The sequence below is a fragment of the Gekko japonicus genome, unplaced genomic scaffold (assembly GCF_001447785.1).
Source record: "Gekko japonicus isolate JY-2015 unplaced genomic scaffold, Gekko_japonicus_V1.1 scaffold359, whole genome shotgun sequence".
Lineage (NCBI taxonomy): Eukaryota > Metazoa > Chordata > Lepidosauria > Squamata > Gekkonidae > Gekko > Gekko japonicus.
The window spans coordinates 1133209-1149502 of NW_015166431.1; the positions used below are offsets into that span (position 1 = coordinate 1133209).

Sequence of the window (16294 nt, forward strand, 5' to 3'; positions counted from 1 at the left end):
ATTCCTGCCCAAAAATAGCCCTGCATATAACATTGCGTGTAGAATAGCCAGGAGATCCTAAGATTGACAGGCAGCCAGAAGATCTAGCTATTTAGCATTATGCACTACTATTTTATTTATTTATTTATTTATTTTAAGCATTTTTACCCCGCCCTCCCTGCAAGTGGGCTCAGGGCGGCTTACAGAGGGTGCGAGCCCATATATAAAACTCAATAAAACACTAAAATCACAATTTCAATTACAGTAAAACACTAATAACAATAATAAAGTGCTTTCAATCAAGATGGTCTTGAGTGGTTATTTTCCAACCGGCCCCATTGGGGTCTCGCTGTCCAGTTGATCTTTCATACCAATCCACGTTGTTAAAATCACATGTGGCTGGGCATTCCCAGGGCGATCCCACGACCCGGTAGTTTTGCCACCGTTGGTGGTGGTGGCAGCGGCGGCCCCTATGTGAAAGCCTGGCGAAAGAGCTCCGTCTTGCAGGCCCTGCGGAACTGCACAAGATCCCGGTGGTGGTGAGTTAGACTTGTTTTTAAGGCTAGAGATGTTTCAGAGGTGGTTTGCTAATGCCCGCCTCTGTGTCACAACCTTGGTATTCCTTGGAGGTCAGCTTTCCAAATACTAGCCAAGACTGACACTGCTTTGCTTTTGAGATTGGGTTATCCTGGGCTATCCAGGTCAGGGCCTTGTATACATTCCTTATGCTAAGGTGACGTTTGCCACATTTTCTCTACAAGGAGAACTGATTAAATCTTCAGCAATCTTATTCTGTCTCTAAGCTTGAAGCAACAGTCACATCAGGGTTGCCAGACCCTCACCAGGGGTGGGGGAAATCCTGCTTTTGTGGGGCACTTCCCTGCCACTGGCCAGCTGACCGGTGGGGGGAAATCCTGTCATTAATGGGCCCAAAAGGCAATGTGATGATGTCACCCAGAAGTGATATCATCATGTCGCCAATGTTGCATGGTGATGCTCTAGTTTTTAGGCAAAACTCTATGGTAACATTAGCTACAAACCATAAAGTTTTGCCCTAAAACCAGAGCGTCATCCCCCTGATGTCGGCAATGTGATGATGTCACTTCTGGGTGATGTCATTGCACTGCACGCACAGCAGGAGATCCTAGAAAGGACCAATGATCTCCTGCTGGCTGCCAGGTAGGATCTGGCAATGCTAAGCTGCATATTTATTTTTTTATTTGTTTAAAATACCTGTAGCCCATTCCCCCCAATGCAGGTCACAAAATATTCCATAGGTATCAATAAACCAATTAAAACATTCAATAGTAACTTACCTGTGAGGGCAAAATTGAGGAGGGAATAACCTTGTATACTGCCCTGAGTTCCTTGGAGGAAGGGCAGGAAACAGGTAATAGAGAGATAGATATTCAAACACCCCTCCCTACTGAGATACGGCTGTCTCACTTCCTTGACTTATTAATTTTCATTGTGCCTTGTCTGCTTTATTTTACTTGGCAATTCTTTGGAACTCTAAGATGGTTCCTTTTTTTAAAATGTGCTATTCTACATTGTTTTGTATTTGCTTCTTGTAGTTTGTAATTCATTGCTATTTCAGTATATATTGTTTTAAAAGCATGGTGACCAGGGCTTTTTTTGTAGAAAAAGCCCAGCAGGAACTCATTAGCATAATAGGCCACACCCAACAGCAGAAACTCATTAGCCTATTAGGCCACACCCCTGACAGCAAAGGACATTAGCATATTAGGCCACACCCCATGCCTTCCCTTGGTTTGCTCAGTGCCCCGCGGCTGTGGGGAACCCAGGCAAGCTCCCCTTTGAAGGGAAGGGAAGGGAAGGTGGTTTAAACTGCCTTTCCTCTGTAGCCACGCACACAGAAGTTTTGGCTGTAGTGGGCGTGTCCAACTCTGAAGCCAGCCGGAACTCCATTCCTGTGCGTTCCTGCCCCAAACTAGCCCTGATAGTGACGATGGACTATTTTGACAATCATTACGATAGAAAGGCAGTAAAATCTGGTACTGAAAATTAATTAGATCCAGGTGGGTAGCCATGTTGGTCTGAAGCAGTAGAACAAAGTTTGAGTCCAGTGGCACCTTTAAGACCAACAAATTAATTATTTCTTCTAACAGACTCACAATATGCTCAATTTCCTCTTCTGTTTTCAGTAACAGAGTGAAAAAACAACTTGCTCTTTTAAAGACACAACTCAACTTCTGGACTATTCCCAAGAACCACAGAAGAGCAAAGACCTCTCTTCCAGTGTACTTATTGCCATGAGAGAAAGATTTACCATTTCCAGGATGGGGAAGCAGAGAAGTACATTCACAGAGGTTTCCATTCTTCTGCTTCTGAGGTAAAAGTGTGTGTAGTGGAGATAAGGACACTTCAGTGTGTAGGAATAAGAGGGAAGTACATTAGATACTTTTTTTTGTACTTTATAGAAGCAGAGAGCCAATGTCATGTGGTGGCTACAATGTTGGATCAGAATCTGGGAGGGATTCTGCCATGGGAGGTCGCTGGGTGATCTCAGCTTCTTTGTCTCAGTCTAACCTTACCTTACAGGTCATTGCAAGGATAAAAGGGAGGAGGGGAGAACCATGCTGTAAGATCCTTGGGGTCCCCCACTGGGGAGAAATGCAAAGTATACATATTAGCAGGGGTCTTTTCGTAGAAAAAGAGCTGCAGGAGCTCATTAGCACATGGCATGCTAATGAGCTACTGGGCTATTAGCATATGCCACACCCCTGACATCACCGGAAGTGATGGCAGAAGGGGAAGCAAAAGGGGGAGGCATCTTCAAAAGCCTCCCCTTCCCTTGGGGGGGGAGCGAAGAGAGAAGGGGTTTAAACTTTAAACCCCTTCTCACTAGAGTTGGGCCAAAGGAGGAAAGACAGAAGGAAAGAGAGAGAGTAGAGAGAAGGAAAGAAGGAAGGAAAGAGGGAAAGAAAGAGGAGGGAAGAAGGAGGGAAAGAAAGAGGAGGGAAGAAGGAGGGAAAGAAAGAGGAGGGAAGAAGGAGGGAAAGAAAGAGGAGGGAAGAAGGAGGGAAAGAAAGAGGAGGGAAGAAGGAGGGAAACAGGGAAAGGAGGAAAAAAGAGAAGAGAAGAAGGCTCCCGCGCGGCTCGGGGGACCCGGGGTGGGGCTCTCCGGGCCTCGCCCGAGCCAAAGCGCTCCCGCGCGGCTCAGTGAACCCGGGGGCAGGGCTCTCCGGGCCTCGCCCGAGCCGCAGCGCTCCTGCGCGTCTTGGGGAACCCAGGGGCGGGGCTCTACATGCCTCACCTGAGCCGCAGCGCTCCCGCGCGGCTCAGGGTACCCGGGGATGTGGCTCTCTCAGCCTCCCCCTAGCCGCAGCGCTCCCGTGTGGCTCGGGAAACCCGGGGGCAGGGCTCCGGGGACCCGGGGGCGGGGCTTGCCGCCACACGGGCTGCCGGAGCGGCGCTCCGGAGGGCTCCGGCCCAAAAAGACCCCTGCATATTAGAAATGTACACGAGCAACGAAATCTGAATTCAGATTCAGAATTCAGAAAATCCAGAATCTGTTAATATTTAGAACTCCATTAAAGTCAATAGGAATAGCCATTTTCCACTTTCAAAAGATGTGAAAAAGGCAAGCCACTTTTCACAAGGTTTCCCTCATCCCTCTGACCCCTTCCCAGTGCCTATGCCAACCAAAGAGTTGAGCAGATGGGGAAAATACACACAGCAACAGCCGGGCAGCAGTGCCAGGCATTAGGAAATGACTGCAATCTGTGCATGAACCCTGAATAGTGCAAATGCCATCACGGCAGCATTGTGAATGGCCCAGTGGAGCAGAGGACAGCTGATGTTGTGGAATGGGCAAATACCCTGGGCAGCACTGGCAAACAGACTGGAGAAGCAGACAGACAGAGAGTGGTAGGCGAGTGGGAAAACCCCCAGCAGCTCTAGGTACAGCACAGCTGAGTGAGCACAGTCCCAGAGTAGCACTTGGAAGAAGGGAAGGGACAGCAGGAGAAGGCAGAAGACTGAAGCATGGCATACCCTGTACTGTGGACTGGAGAGTGCCATTCTCTCTTATACAGCCTCTTGTCTTGGATATCCAAATGCCAAACATCTCTAGCTCCTTCTCTGCTAATCTAGCCATTAACTGCAGTTGCTTTTTATTCTAATCCCTCCTCCCCCCCCCAAGCACTTTCTGGTAGGACTGAACAATCAGAACCAGCTCAGAAACCTGGATCTGGGCACCTGGGTCTCTGCCAAAGATCTGAATAGCAATTAGGGTGAGGGGAGATACAATTTGGAATGAGGAGTAGTAGGAGGGGAACTTAACCGTTTCCTGCCTCCTGGTTTTCCTGTGCTATCCCCTCTCTGTATCCAGTTTTTTTTTAATCAGTTCCAGCAGGCCTATTTCTGGATGGGGAAAAGAAACTTTGGGAAGGAACAGCAACAGAAATGCAGCTGGGAACAAAAGAGTGAAGTACCGCCTTCTGCTCCTTTTCTTTTCTGAGTTGTGCCCACCTTCACTGCTTGGTACATGTCTGGTCTTTACTAGTCTGAAACCAGGGAAAGATACTTTGCCCTTTCCTGATTACTCAACCTGGGAACAGTGGATTTCAATTTCCACTTGAGTTAAATGCCTAGTTAAAGCCACTTGTATAATGGTCAGTCCGAATCCTTCCACTATTACTTACATTCATCGTTCTCGTATCAGAAGTTTGGGAGGAGGATTATTTCTGCTTTCAGTGGGACATTTCCATTAACCCAGAAAGAAGATTTTTAAAAATCTGCAGCACTAGTTTTGGTGCCATGAAAAGGGAGGGGAGGAGACAGGAATCCTAATGCCTCTATTTAGTTTTTTTTAAAAAAAAATGCAGTGCAGTGGGACTGGGCAATAAACTTATTCCCAGCACCACTTGGTAATACATTATCATCACCAGTCACAAAAGAAACCCTTCAGCAACCTGAATTCCATAATCTCACAGTGAGTAAAACTATTAAGGATATCCATTACACAAGCTTTACTTATTCTGACAGTGAGCAAAACAAGTAATGAGATACATTACACAAGTTCTGTTTATTGACTGGATGCCAACTTGTCTCACCAACATCATAATAAAATAATGTAACTTTATTTAGGTTACATGACTCTGTCTGACTGGCAAAACATTATAACTGAAAGGACTACGTTGGGACTGGAGGACAATATTAGAGACCACAAGAGATGTCTCTTCTACCTGGCACAGCCACACAGGCACATAGGCAAGACTGCTTAATGCAAATTAGGTACAAACACAGATACCCCAAACCAGCATTGTGTACAAGATTGTCTCCAAGGACTGGTGTGTTACTGGCCAACATACAATCACAGAGGGTAGACCCCCGCAATTACTTGGGAAACGTTAACAGGGCCCAGCTTTTTCTCCTCAGAGGGGCCTGGTTCCCTATCTTTGTTGTCCCCAGAATCCTCTTCATCACGCTCTGGGGGAATCATCTACTGTATATTCCCTGCCCTCTCTTCATTCAACCAGCATCAAATAAGACCATTCCACCATCTCCATGTCTATGTTTTTGCTGACTCAGTTCAGCTTTCATTCTCTTCTTTTCTTCTCATTCCCATTTCTCTTTCTCTCTCGCTGTCCCCTCCTTCCTTTCTGCTCCTCCATATCCTTTCCTGAGGAGTAAAACCCTTATCTGACTGGCATATATCCTTTCCCTCAACGCCTTTCAACTTTGTCACCAACTGAAGTTGTTTAGGCCAGGCCATTGCTTCCCCTTTCATTTTTTTTTTTTTTAAATCCAGGCTGCACCTACTTGTCCCACTGAACACGAGGAAGCTGATGTCAGAGAATACATACTTTGAATAGGTTTGCATGGTGCAGCCCTAATGCAGGAAGCAGATCTGCTTGAATTAAAGGGTTTTTAGCTCAAAATATGCCAGTTTGGGGAAGGGGATTTATCTTATTTTGTTTTTCACCATTGTGACTTTCTCCCCCTCCCTGGTGCTTAGGACAGCATTCATGGGTGATCCCATTTTATTCTTACCACACCCAATGAGATGCATTAAACTGAGACATGAGTCCTTTTCAGAGGTTCATAGGAACTGGGCTTGACCATTTGGAAGGGAATGTGGGATGTATTTCTTTACTGTTTCTTAACCATCCTTTATTTAAGCATGAAAGGATGACATCATCAAGCTATATCTCTAGTCTCACATCGTTACACTTGGTTATTTGGCTTATGCTATTACTCTAGAGGAAGAGGGGCATTATAGAAGTTTTTAGATTGAAAAGGTCTCCTGAACGCCATTTCCAAATTCTTGCCTTCTAGAAGAGCTGCAAAAGTGTGGTCATTGCCAAGCACCTAATAGAGTTGTTGACATGCATTTGGCAGGGTGGGTCATATTGCACAGAGCTGACTGAGATTCTTTGATATCCCAGATGGTTGTTTTTTCTTACCAAAAAGACCTTAAACATTTATTTAAGTCACTGCTTTGGGCCTGTACAACTTGTGACCCACCATACCAAATGTAACCCACTAGCTGTGCCATGCAGCCTGGACCAAGAACTCAACAAATGCAGCAGTTTCTTCTCATGAATAACATGAATTTACATAGAATATCTTCTTAGTACATTGCTGTCAACATGTTGCTGCTACCATACCTCAAACAAATATTGCAGAGCTGGAAAACATCCAGAGGAGGTCAAGTAAGATGATTGAGGCATTGAAGCACCTTTCCTATGAGGAAAAGCTGGGGAGTCTGGGGCTTTCCAGTTTAGAGAAAGAACAATGATGGTGGGAACACAACAGGGGTTTATAACATCACACATGGGGTGGAGAAAGTAGATATAGAATATTTTCATCATGCTGCTGAGGTTACACAATGAGTAATTATACCTGTCATCGCAGTAGGTGAATTTCATGTCCATGCTATGACGGCTCAGGAATGTCTTGCTATCCAGTGGAATATCAGTGTTGGAAGGGTGCTGAATAGGCTCACACATTAATATGAGGCAGGATAAGAGAGGCTCCTTATAGCCACACAGGGCATGTGGAGGGCATGTATTATAGACCTTCATTTGCCCAGTGCAGTGCAAAACCTGAAATGTAAAGAGTTCATTTGTAGTATTTAGGAATCCTTCTATGGTAAACAAGTTGAACATGTCAGCCAACATAGGTAAACACGGTTACCTTCCATGTGGCAGATTTCAGATTGACTGTTCTACCTCTGTTGGTAACCGTGCATTTCATTCTCATAAAGAAGTCACGTTCCATGGACATCTCTTTATTTTTTTTCCCAAAGCCTGGACCTAGGAAAAATTTGGAAAAGATAATATTTTTACTTGAAATATTTTTACTGCACTCTTCTTAAAAATCCACCCCTCTTACTCTTGCCTAGCCCATGAAACCATTTCCACTCTCATTAGTTTTATTTGTGGAGCTAGGGGATCACATGTTTATTTGAAGTCATGACCTCCCTGATCCTATGAGGTAGATCTTGCTAGAAGACTGGTATCAATTTTCTGGCATATTTGTTACCATCGATTTGTGGCAAAGTGTACAGGAGAAGGAGAGGTCAAAGGCTCCCCTAGATGTACAGTACTTGGGCTACGTAACAATTGAACAGACACTAACATACACATGAGAGAGGTGACTGTCTCCACATTACAACAGGTTCTTTAAGAGAAGTCTCCATATTTCCTTTTGCCCTGTCTCCTCTGCATTTTTTTAAATTACCATTTTTCAGGCTCAAGTTTTCTCGAATTTCTTCGTGATCACATGGATGGGTGAAATCAAAAATGCTGTGTCCAGTCAATTCCACCTGTTTGAGAGTAAGTCAGACAAAAGAGGGACTTAGAAATAAAATGTAATACTGCAACATTATTTACACTGTGAACATACTCTACAAATGAATTTTAATCTATGAAAGAAGTTAAAGTAATGTTTATGGCAGGTGCGTCTGAGCTTTAGCTTTTTAATTTTTGTAAATACCGATATTTATTTTCTTGCTTGGTTCTGAACCACTGTGTTTTGAAATAAAAGGCAGGATACAGATTCTTAAATAAATAAAAGGCTTTTTAAATGTATATGTTATCTCCCATCCTCCTCTAAAGGTTGAGGAAGAGTTACAAACAAAAATTTATTTTGTCCTCACAAGGACCATATCAGACTAAAACTGTTGCCGCTTTGCTCTTCTCTGTCTTTCATTTTTCTTGTAACCTGTAGCTGAACACAACTCGTAAAAGGATGCCATTGTGGGTAATGGCCCTCTGGCAACTCTATATCATTGGTTGCCAATGAGGAGGGGTACATGGCAACACATCACACGATCAGTTCATATCATACATTCTGTTTAAACTGGAAACACAGAGTGGTAGCAGATCAGACCTCTTCAAACATTTAATTTCATCTGGAGTGACATGGAGTGTGAAAAAATGGAACAGAATCAACAGGGAGATACAGATACACATAATGCGATGCAGCACAATGTATACTACTTAATGGAGAACTCACCTTGGCATTTTAACTGACAGATTCGATAAGAAGCATAGTAATCCTTCTACCCATACTTTACTGTTACCCTCACTACCGTTGACAATGTATAAAACATTTTTTATATTCAAAGTGCTTTCAAATCTTTATTTTCCTTTTGTCACTATCACATTAACAGTTCTGTAAGTGGATTGTTATTGATCCCATTGTACAGATGAGGCACTTTGGCTGGGGGGGGGGGAGGCAATTATCCCAAACGGCCTAGTCATGTTATCTCTTTCTAACTCTCTTACTAACTGGGGCTATACAAATAACAATCTACCAGACAAAAAAAGCAGCCTACCAGCCACTTACTTGGCCTGCTAGGTGCTTGACAACTGCTCTGTGTGCAGTCTGAAGCTCCTAAGGGAAAACAGGAGGGTTAAATCAAGGGCCTCCAGGCTGGCTGCATATAGCTTTATAGGTCACAAAACCACAGCAGCTCTTGTCAGCTGCACCATGCAGTAGGCAATGGCTCAGTCAGTGGGTCACAAGCAATGCTCCCTCTAAGCTGTGGAGTCTCGTGAGGAAAAATTCTACTTGGTGAGCTACTGGCATTAAAGTTGTGAGCGAGTGATTTGGCTACTGCATCAGTTAGTTTGCTCTGGAGCCATCCCTTCCTGAGCAGAGACAAAAATGTGTGAGCCAGAGGCTAAAAGACTGCGAGCTAGCTCACACTAACTCAGCTTAGAGGGAACAAAGCTAAGCTGACTTGAGTCTCATGCAGGGGTCTGTCTACAAGACACTGAGAATCAAGCCTTCTGCAAATGAAACTATCATCCCCTACTCTAAACCAGGGAAGCAGCACACGTTCCTGGCTGGATCAAGAGCCAGAGGCACCAAAGGATGATGGGTCTGCTTTTAGTTCTCATGCTGCAGAGATAGTGTGCTCTGCTATTGGCTCTGAAAGTGTTGGTCCCATAGCATCCCTAATCCACTAATAGAACCATCCTTTTCATTTGGATTTGTTGTTGTTTTTTGCCATCAAGTCACAGCTGACTTATGGCTACCCCTCAGGGATTTCAAGGCAAGAGGCATTCAGAGGTGGGACAGCCTGGGCTATCCAGGTCAGGACCTTCGCTTGGATACAGATTGGAAAATCACAATATACCTCACTTCTGGAGCCCTGAGACTTGCAAGAAGCTTCTCTTAAAAATCACATTTCTTCAAATTAGCTACACTGAGAAACAAAAGGGAGAAGCAAAAGTTATATTATCCAGATGGCTACGTGAGAAGATGCTTTTACCTGTGTCAGACCCATGTATTTGCTGATGTTCTCTGACAAAAAGATCATGTCTCCATCCTGTGTGATCACAGTAATAAATCCCTCCAAAGCCTTCAGGTACAAGTTGTCCATTTGCTGATCCGTCTCAATTTCAGTCTCGGTGTCAGTGCAGACTGAAAGAAAATTGAGGGGCGAGTGGGAAAGAAATCGAGCAAAAGAGGAAAATCAGAACTGGTGCTTCCCAAAGTCACACTGGATGAATTTTGTGTTCTGTTCTGTTGATTACACTTTTTAACAAGAACAAGAGTATGCAATAGTTGTCATTACAGTCCAGACAATATTCTTGCGGGACTCACACACATACAGAACCAGGACCCACACCCTCCACTGAATAAGGAAGCACATGCATGAAATGATGCTCTGTGTGCATTTCCTGGCCTGATCCAGGGCATGGGACTGCATGCAAGACAGCCTCAGTCAGAAAAATCAGTACTAGAACCAATCAGCTGTTTGGGAGAAGGACCAGGGCACAGGACTGAATCCTCTTAACTTCCTCTTCCCCAGGCCCAAAGGCAGCTGGTCAGCGATAGAACGGAGTACCTAGCTGCAACTACATGTACGTATTGGGCCAAAACCAGGGGTTCACCAAAAAGGAATAGTGATCTGACAAAATTGTTCCATAATCATCTTTTTTTCATTGCTATATAAAGGTGCATACAAAGTTTTAGTTAATGAAACAGGAGAGAATAATAAGATTATGAAATAAACTCTACTTAGCAAACAAATGAAAAGCAATATACCTTTATTCTAAATTTGGTAATTAGCATATTCAGAAGAACAATAAATACATCACTATAACAGTATTCAGTGTTATACAGACTCATTCTCTCTCCTCTTCCTTGGAAAGGAAAGGGTGATTCTGTGACTAATCTGAAGCGAGTCTACCCAGATGTCATTTTATTCAATTTGCTTAAAACATTTCTATCCCACTTTATCTCTTCCAATCCCATGGGGCTTACTCTCAAGAAAATGGTTTTACGATTGCAGCCTTAAAATCATACATGCATCCAGAAAGACTTTGTTTTCTCGTGACATGTACAACCCTCCCACAATGTGGTATCACCAACTGCACTGGAAATTCCTCCAAGTTTCCAAATAAAATTGTTGTACATCAGCAAGTCCCGATGGACACAGGGAACAGTTCACGTGGTTCTCTAGATCATGACCTAAGTAATTTTAACCATTATTGAGAAGAAAGATCTTTTCATCCATACCATTGTAAATGAGACAGCTCTGTATATAACAGCAAGCAGATACACAGGAAGGGCACTATTATTTCTTTTTAAACACACAGACACAAACCCCAAAACATTTTTGGCAAGGTTGAATCATTTTTGGAAGGAAAGAATCTACTTAGGATATCACAACTTGGTATGACTCAATGCAATGATGAGGGGGGGAGGAGAAAAGGGGACTCATGATATTTAGCCTGAACCAAGGAAAGAATTACAAGTCACAATAAACAAAGCATTGGTGAATGGATACAATGCACCCTGACGTCAATCTGCCATGTGTTTCATCATCCTCTCACAGCCCATGGCAATAGTGGGAAAACCCACAATGAGATGGGATCAGGACATGATGCAATTTTTACTATAAAATGATGGAATAGGACAAGAAGAACTCAGCAGAAGACCTAAGCAGGGGGCAGCTGTTTCTCATAGCAGCCCAGTGATTGATGCATAACAAACAATTTCACCCTGGCAGAAACAGTATTTTCAATAAAGGAGCTGATGGCTCCAGTTAGATGTAACCTTTCTACCACTCCAGTTCCCACCTGTCTTTAGATCCTCAATTAGATTTCTAGTCTGAAAACAATGCTGGTCAAATACAAGATGTTGTGGGTGTCACCCACTTATTCCTTGGAATGGCGAGAAACCAAAATGCTTAACCTGTAACTGCAGGAGATTCTATTTACTTTCCCACACAGACATCTTGGAAAGGCTCTTTACCAGAGAGCTTGCATAAGGATTACCAGGAGGACCACAAGTTGCTATTGAGGACAGACCTGATGCAATTAACTGCTCAGCACCAATGGTCTACTGCAGTCACAGGTTACTGCTCCCCAAAGGCAGCAGTGACAAAATTGTTCTCTCAAAGGGCTAGAAATTCAGGAAGATCTCTTGCAAAGAAACACTGCTAAAAACAACCAGTTCGTTGCTACAGCAACATAATATCGCTTCTAAAAATCAGATGTCGTTTTTTAAAAAGGTGTGGATAAATAAGTGGGTGCAATAAATCAATGACTGTTATCCACAATAGTTTTTTTCAAAAGAAAATCACTCCCTGTTCAGTGGCTGGTAAACAGATGCTGGGGATAAGCAACAGGGATTGGCTGTCCAATCATGCCCTGCCTAGGGGTATTTGGCTGCAAACCACTAGAGATAGAGTACGAGATAAAATGAAACTTTGATTTAATACTGCAGGGCAGTTCTTATGATGTTAGGCACACAAGCACTCCTAAACCTAGCATTGGCAACAAGCAAACATTTTCAATGGTAGGGATACACTGAAGTACAAAATGCACTTCTGTGGGAGGAGAATTTGGCCTCTCTGAAGTCAGAGATATAGTTATAAATGTGGACCAGACAGAGTAGAGCAGGAAGGAAAACAGTGTGAAAAGCAGGAAAAGTGAGGGAATAGAATGTGAATTTCAATGTCACTTGAACCTGAGTTGCCTTTAGCTGAAAAAGGAAACAGCTCAGGAGGCTCACCCAGCTTTTATTGTGGCTGGGTTCTTAAAAGGATTATTATTGCCTCCAGCCATGTCCAAATCATTTTCTAATTACATTTTGTAACCAGCGTTATAAACATGCACCTCCTTTGACAAAGACATATTAGAAACAAGAGATTTTCTTAATTAAGGTCTCCTGTTTGCAGTGGACATTCAGTGGTGCAAAGAAGTAGTTAGAAGCAATGTTCCCTCTAAGCTGTGGAGCCTTGTGAGCAAAAATGCTACTTTGTGAGTTACTGGCATTACAGTTGTGAGCGAGCGATTTGGCTACTGCATCAATTAGTTTGCTCCGGAGCCATCCTGCCTGAGCTAAGACAAAAATGTGCAAGCTGGAGGCTAAAAAACTGTGAGCTTGCTCACACAAACTCAGCTTAGAGGGAACACTGGTTAGAAGGATAAATATTCAGAAGGATAGCCAGCTTGTCTGAACTAGAGATGCTGTGAATTTCACTGTGAACATATCTGATGATTGAACTTCCCATGTTTGAAGGTAGCAATCAGACGTGAGCCAATAACTCAGTCTGTTTGGTTGGTACCATGCAGCCAAGAATGCTCGCCAAACTGGTTTGCATCAGGTTTTCACAAAACTGTGCATGCACAGGGACGCTGTTGGTTCAAGCTGACTGGCAGCCATTAGTATCACTAAGGACTACTTAGTACAGCTGTGAACTCTGGATTGGGAAATTCCTGGAGATTTTGGTGGTAGTGGGGGTGGCTGTGACAGGTAGGGTATAATTCCATTGAGTCAACACTCAAAAGCAGCCATTATCTCCAAGGGAACTGATCTCTGTAGGCTGGTGATCAACTGTTGGCAACCCTAGTACTTAGCCAAACACTGAAGGGTAGGATTACTATAACACAGCATTTATCATTTATTTATTTATTATTTGTATTTATAGCCTGCCCATTCCGAAAGTGGGCTCTGGACGGGCTACATCATATTAATAATACAATAAATACTGTTAAAAATCTAAAACACAATAATAGACATTAAAAACAATAATCAATGACTTATTGATATGATTTATGAGTAATCCCAAATAGTTTGCATCACCCGGAGCTGCACTACTCATTGAAACCGACTGGCAGCCATTACCATCACTAAGGACCCCTCACCCAAACACTGAAGGGTAGGGTTTTATCAAGACACAGCATTTATTGATGAATGTTTTATATGATTTTTAAGTGATCTAATTGTCTATTTAAGTAATTGCCTACCAAGCAGAGCAGTTATGCTGCAAGGATAGGGAGGTGGTAGACCTCAATCAGACTGCGTGAGAACCTGCATGCATGAAAAGCCAATTGCACCGAACTGCATGGTTAGTAAGGGATACAGTTAAACAACGTGTCAAACAGCCACAAATAGATCAATGAACTGTCAAACTGATCACCAAAAAATCATGCCTTTATTTGCAACTGACAAACAGGGTGTGAATCAGACTGGTGGGTGTTCATTCATCCCTAGTCTTAACCTACGTAATGACATAATAAGGCATGTAGGTAGTTCTTCTTGAAGTCCTACAGTGGTGAGATGCAGGCACTCATTTCCCAGTGAAGTGGCAAATTGTAAGCCCACCAACTCCGAGACAGCCATGAGCAAACCTTCTGCAGTGCATGGCCAGGTAACAGTACAAAATATATCACACATCTGAAGCCCACTGAAACTTGGAGAAGCCAAAATGTGGCTATTTTATGTAGCAATATATATATTTTACCAACACTGCTTTGGAACAAAAATGTCCATGATATGCAAGTCTACAGCTCTGAGACTGCATCTGCCCATTCCTTTCCCCACCTACACTTCTTTCTGCTTTCCAGAAAGTTCAAGGTGATTTACAGTCTTATTTGTTTTAAATGCTTATAACCTGTTTTTCAATAGAATGGGACTGAAAGCAGCATCATACCAAAAACAAAAATCTCACATTTCATAACACAACCAAAACATACACAAAGATAAAACCAGACACAAACAGCAACTGTACACAGAAACTATGCATCTTCAAATGCCCTCCAGAATGCCATGAAGGTGGCGTCTCAGGAAGATTGTTCCACAAAACAGGGGGACTGCCCCCCCCCCCGCATGACCTTGCTTGCCCGCATGAGGGGATGCACAGAGTTGCTACTGGGGTGACTAGAGTTTTTGCATGAGTTCATACCTGGAAAGATGGTCCTTCAGTGTGTGGAACCCATGTCTTGAAGGATTTGCAGGTACCAACCAGCAATTTTAAATAGAACTTGGAAACAATCAGGTAATCAAAGCAAAGATTTTACTATGGGAATAATATATGCAAAAGCAGCCAGCTTCAGACAATAATTGAACTGCCACATCCTGCACCAAGTCTGTAAGTTGTCCAAGGACTGTCCCATACAGAATATCTTACAGTTATCTAGCTTTGAGGTTACCGTAGTGTGAGTCAATGTGCATACATCAGTTAAAACAAAGAACACTACATGGGGCTGCCCTTGTCTCAAATCCGGAAGCTGTAACTAGTGCAGAATGCGGCAGCCAGGCTGCTGATGAGTACCCCCATGCGGGAGCACATCCAGCCTGTACTGAAGGCACTGCACTGGTTGTTGATAGCATACCAGATTCGTTTCAAAATGCTGGTTGTAACCTTTAAAGCCCTGTATGGTCAGGGTCTGGCATACCTGAGGGATCACCTTTCCCCACATGTTCCCTGGAGAGCACCGCATTCAGGGGTGCAAAACTGGTTGGCCCTTCCAAGCTCCAAGGATGCTAGGCTGGCAATGACCAGGGACAGGGCCTTCTTAGTGGTGGCTCCATCCTGGTGGAATGAGCTCCCGGAAGAGATCAGGGCCCTGCGAGACCTTTTACCCTTTTACAGTTCCGCAGGGCCTGCAAGATGGAGCTCTTCAACCCGGCATTTGACTAAGGAACCACATCATGCACCAAGGAGTGTCCCTGTGCCCTGGCTTTACCACCTTCGCTTTACTACCTCACAGCCTGTGTCCTGGCCTTAGCCTGTACCCGCTGTACAACAAAGTGACCAAACTGAGTTGGTGTGTATGGGAATTATATGGTCACCTAAGGCATATGATAAACAATGTGCTCCTGTTTTCTTGATTATGTTCCAGCGTTTTAATTGTATTTTAAATGATTGGTATTTTATGCTTATAATTATATATTACTAGCCTGATACCTGTGCTTTGCTATGGTATTTAAGTTCTGTAAATCATCATAATACCGATGATGTGAAGTTTGAAATGTAACATTTGTTGTAGGAATTCTAATAGAGAATATTGTAATGTAAAAAATGAAGTGAGACATACATACTTGTTTTTTCTCTCGAAGGACCTCTCTGTAGACCACATTGGTGGTTATACCCTCAAGTGCTAGGATCACCAGGCTGCTTGGTGAGCTCACTCTGGAGCAGGCAACATTTAAGAAGCAGTCGTCTGTTAAGTCAACTCCTGAGGTTTTACCAGAACTCTAAGCTACATTTACCCCCATAGGGGTCATGTTTCTCAGAAATCTCTTTGTGGAGGGGGTTGACATCATGGAAGAAATGCACGCCCCTTATGTTGGGTTTCTTGGTGCAGGGGTTTGGTCTGGACATTGAATTGGGGGGGAGGGCATACCCCCCCTTTTTTTTACAAAATTGCCTCTCATTTATGTTACATTTAAGAAGTGGGACATAAGTATGTATTCAAAACACTATCCAAACAATCAGATATTAAGCAAGTTCATATGAACAAATTTTCTAGAACCCTCATTGTGAGAAGTTAAATAACCTAATAAAGGAAACCAGTTTTCTACAAATTTGGGGTAT

At 43.3% G+C, this 16294-nt stretch overlaps 1 protein-coding gene across 1 annotated transcript in view; it reads right to left on the reverse strand.

Moving 5' to 3' along the window:
• Nucleotides 1–16294, reverse strand: part of EPAS1 (endothelial PAS domain protein 1) — a 72255-nt gene that overhangs the window by 33762 nt on the left and 22199 nt on the right. Inside the window, exons 3-6 of the mRNA XM_015411852.1 lie at nt 9731–9882; nt 7690–7774; nt 7144–7262; nt 6850–7052 (exon numbers count right to left, since the gene is read on the reverse strand). Coding sequence (XP_015267338.1) covers nt 6850–7052; nt 7144–7262; nt 7690–7774; nt 9731–9882 — 559 coding nt within the window. The remainder of the gene's footprint in view (nt 1–6849; nt 7053–7143; nt 7263–7689; nt 7775–9730; nt 9883–16294) is intronic.